The sequence below is a fragment of the Charadrius vociferus genome, unplaced genomic scaffold (genome assembly GCF_000708025.1).
Source record: "Charadrius vociferus isolate BGI_N301 unplaced genomic scaffold, ASM70802v2 scaffold900, whole genome shotgun sequence".
NCBI classification, from domain to species: domain Eukaryota; kingdom Metazoa; phylum Chordata; class Aves; order Charadriiformes; family Charadriidae; genus Charadrius; species Charadrius vociferus.
The window spans coordinates 248836-251881 of record NW_009646342.1 but is presented as its reverse complement, the minus strand read 5'-3'; the positions used below and the strand labels follow the sequence as shown (position 1 = coordinate 251881).

The window sequence follows — 3046 nt, the reverse complement described above, 5'->3', positions numbered from 1 at the left end:
TCCTGGCAGAGGGCAGGGCAGCATGCAGGGCAGCAGGCAGGGCAGCAGGCAGGGCAGCAGGCAGGGCAGCAGGCAGGGGCTCGGAAAGGGGAAGGCGCTGGGGTTTGAGAGGAGCCCGAGGGAAGGGCGAGCCGAGCGGGATGCAAAGTCACAACGGGCTTATTCGCAGGGGGACGCCAATATGCCAGAAATGCGACAGCCCGTTCATAACTCCCTTTTTGTTGCTTTATTTCTCTGGAGGGACTGGGGAGGGCAGGGGGGGAGAAAGGGCAGGTCTAAGAGCTACCAGGAGACTGCAGACAGAGCAACCCACCAAGCCGCCTTCCTAAGGAAAAAACGGCTGAGAGCACACAGCCCTCCTACACGGCAGTTTTTTTACAGTCCATATGGATAAACTCTTGTCCCCAGCGGGTCTGTTTATACAGTGCATCTGGACACCGGGTGGGTTGCTCAGCTCGCACAGCACAGAGAACCATAAAAGAAACGAAAATCCTTATTTGCTTTCTTCATTTCCTTGTGAGGAAAGACAAAGCAACCTTTCATCCCTGCCCTGCTGATTTCCCCCCATGGGAGACGCACTGGTTTTCGCACGCACCCTTTAGGAACAAGTTCTCCACAAAAGGGTGTGGAGGTGACCAAAAGTTCAATTCACTGAGCTGGAAGGCACATTACCCCTAGAAAACTTTAAGAGGTCTGAAATCAAACAAATTGCAAGATCCTGGGTTACTTTCAGCTTCTGGAATCAGACTGGTTACAAATGCCAGGCCTGTGTGCAGCCAGTTTTTCCCAGATGTACAGACTGGTACTTAAATTAATGAAATTACACTGTGAGCTCATTGGATTTGGCTAAAATTGCCTTTTTTTTTTTTTTTTTTTTGCAATCATCAACACATGAGTGAACAACAGAGCTGGGAAAACCCAATGCCTGAGAGCCAGCTCCTGGCCAGGCTACTGCTGCCTCTGGTCTTCCTTTAGAGATGGAGGAATGTGGAAGGACAGGATGGAGAAAAAAAAAAAAAAGAAAGAAAAAAAAGTGTGACAAGGTTTTTTCTTATCTATTGTGCTCTCCTAACTTCCTGGTGGCTGAAGGACCGTTCCCAGGAATACATTAACCGAGCCAAGAACGCTAAACATAGCCCAGGAAGAAAGCAGTCCATGCCACACTCCGAGGCTGCTCTCAAATATTTGCATGATGTTCTCATGACAGCCCTGTTGTCTTGTTATTTCCTTATCGGCTCAGCAAGTCCCAGATCTTATCTGGGTTTGTTAAACAGGACAGCTACCAGCCTCTGTCTCTCACACAACCCGCAGCTCTCCCCTGCCTGGTCCACGTCAGAGGCTGTGGTCGGAGCAGGTCCATGTCAGTGCAAGGCACCAGCTCAGACCAACTCAGCACCAGCAGGGCCCGACGGGGGAAAAAAGGTTCAGGCCCCTCACAAAGGCTTAATTTCAACACAGAGAAACATGAAGGGAAGGTGATCCATCTACCACGGCTTTCATGACCAGAGTGTCTCCTTTCCTCGGGGTGGGAGACAGGCTCACAGGCAGAGTTCTCCTGGAGCTGAAAAACCTGTGTTTAAGGCTCTCCTCTGCCATTATCATCCCAAGAAGCAGCTCGAGCAACTGGTTAGCTTCCCCGGTCTCGATTTCCCTATCTGCTTGACAGGAATAGCAGTAGCAGATTCCCCCAAAGAGATGAAGATGATGCATGCACCAAAGAGGACAAGGCATGCCGACCCAGCAGATAAGAGCCGAGCACCTCAGAGAGCTCAGCACAAGATGTCTTCTCCTTTCCCCATGGCTCGTTCTAGGCAGAGTTGAGAAACAAGTTCCTACCAGCTGATAAGCACAAAACCATTCCATTTGACCAGGGTCCCTCTCCGGCAGAGAACCACCCCCTGAAAAGTTCGTTTGCTGCTGCCAAGGAAAGCCATTAACCAGGCACACGTGGGCGAGATGAGCGTCCAGCGAAGGGATTCCCATCCAGCGCCACTCCCCTCCCGGCCGGAGCTGCACAATGCCATTCCTGCCCCGCTAAGGCAATTACCAGCCTGAAAACGGAGATGTGGCTCCCACCTGCTTTGCCATCGCTTCGCTCAGACCCGTCCTGCACCTGCTCTCAGCACCCAGTCCAGCTGCCTTCTCTCGCCTTCCCCTCTTCTCTCAAAACCTGCCCCTGCTGTTTTCACATCAGTTTTTCACAAAGTGGAAACAGTGCTCAGAGCGTCCCTGTGCTTCAGCTGATGGTTTTGGATAGGTGCACTTGGGCTGGGGAGGAGGACATTTACCATCCGACCCACAAGGTGAGGCTCCTTTTACCCCACGTCTTTGACCCCGGCAAAGAACAAACCCGCCTTTGCTCTGCGAACGGCAGTGGCACACCACCACCATAAGGCACCCTCGCCTCCAGCTTCTCCTCACAGTCCCTGTGGCAGAGCTGCTGGGACAGCACTTGGAAACGATCTCCACCGCTCAGTTTAAGCTGCAGCCAAAGGTGGTTTGCACTCAGCAGGCTGGCTTTGTTGAAGAGGATTCAGAGGAACCTGTACAATTCCTTCTGCTGCTCACTGAGAACCTCACCACCAGAAACGCCTGCCTTACCTCCTTGTCCTTCAGCCCCAGGAGCAGCACCTCCTCCATGAGCGTGAGGCGGATATCTTTGGAGTCATCAGGATCATCATCGTTCAGGTCTCTGTCTGCAGCCGCATCTTCCTCGCTGTCAGGCTTCTTGTCCAAGTTCCTTCCCGCCTCAGCACGCCGTGCTCGGTGCGTTAGCGTCGTCATCTCCCCCTCCAGCTGGGCACACAGAAAACCGAGGTCTGCCCCGCTCCTAAACACGACGGGCTACGCCAGTGTTACACCCCAAGCCCCAAACCCCAGGGGGGTACAGATAAGGACAAGGGACGCTTGTCCCCTCTACCCAGGGACTTTCGGCCCACCCTTCCCAGGATGGCCCCAAGAGTCACCGGCAGAGAGCCGCCGGCCGCGGCCTAAGGATGCGCTTGCAGAGACGTGGCAGGGGGGGCAGGCGCGTGCTTTTGGCCGG

The 3046-nt window shown here is 53.7% G+C and overlaps 1 protein-coding gene across 1 annotated transcript in view; it reads right to left on the bottom strand.

The window, feature by feature from the left end:
• Window positions 1-2784, bottom strand: part of GOLPH3L (golgi phosphoprotein 3-like) — a 6885-nt gene extending 4101 nt beyond the window's left edge. The window contains exon 1 of the mRNA XM_009891927.1: window positions 2602-2784. Within this exon, the coding sequence (XP_009890229.1) occupies window positions 2602-2784 (183 nt within the window). The remainder of the gene's footprint in view (window positions 1-2601) is intronic.
• Window positions 2785-3046: the final 262 nt, after the last annotated feature.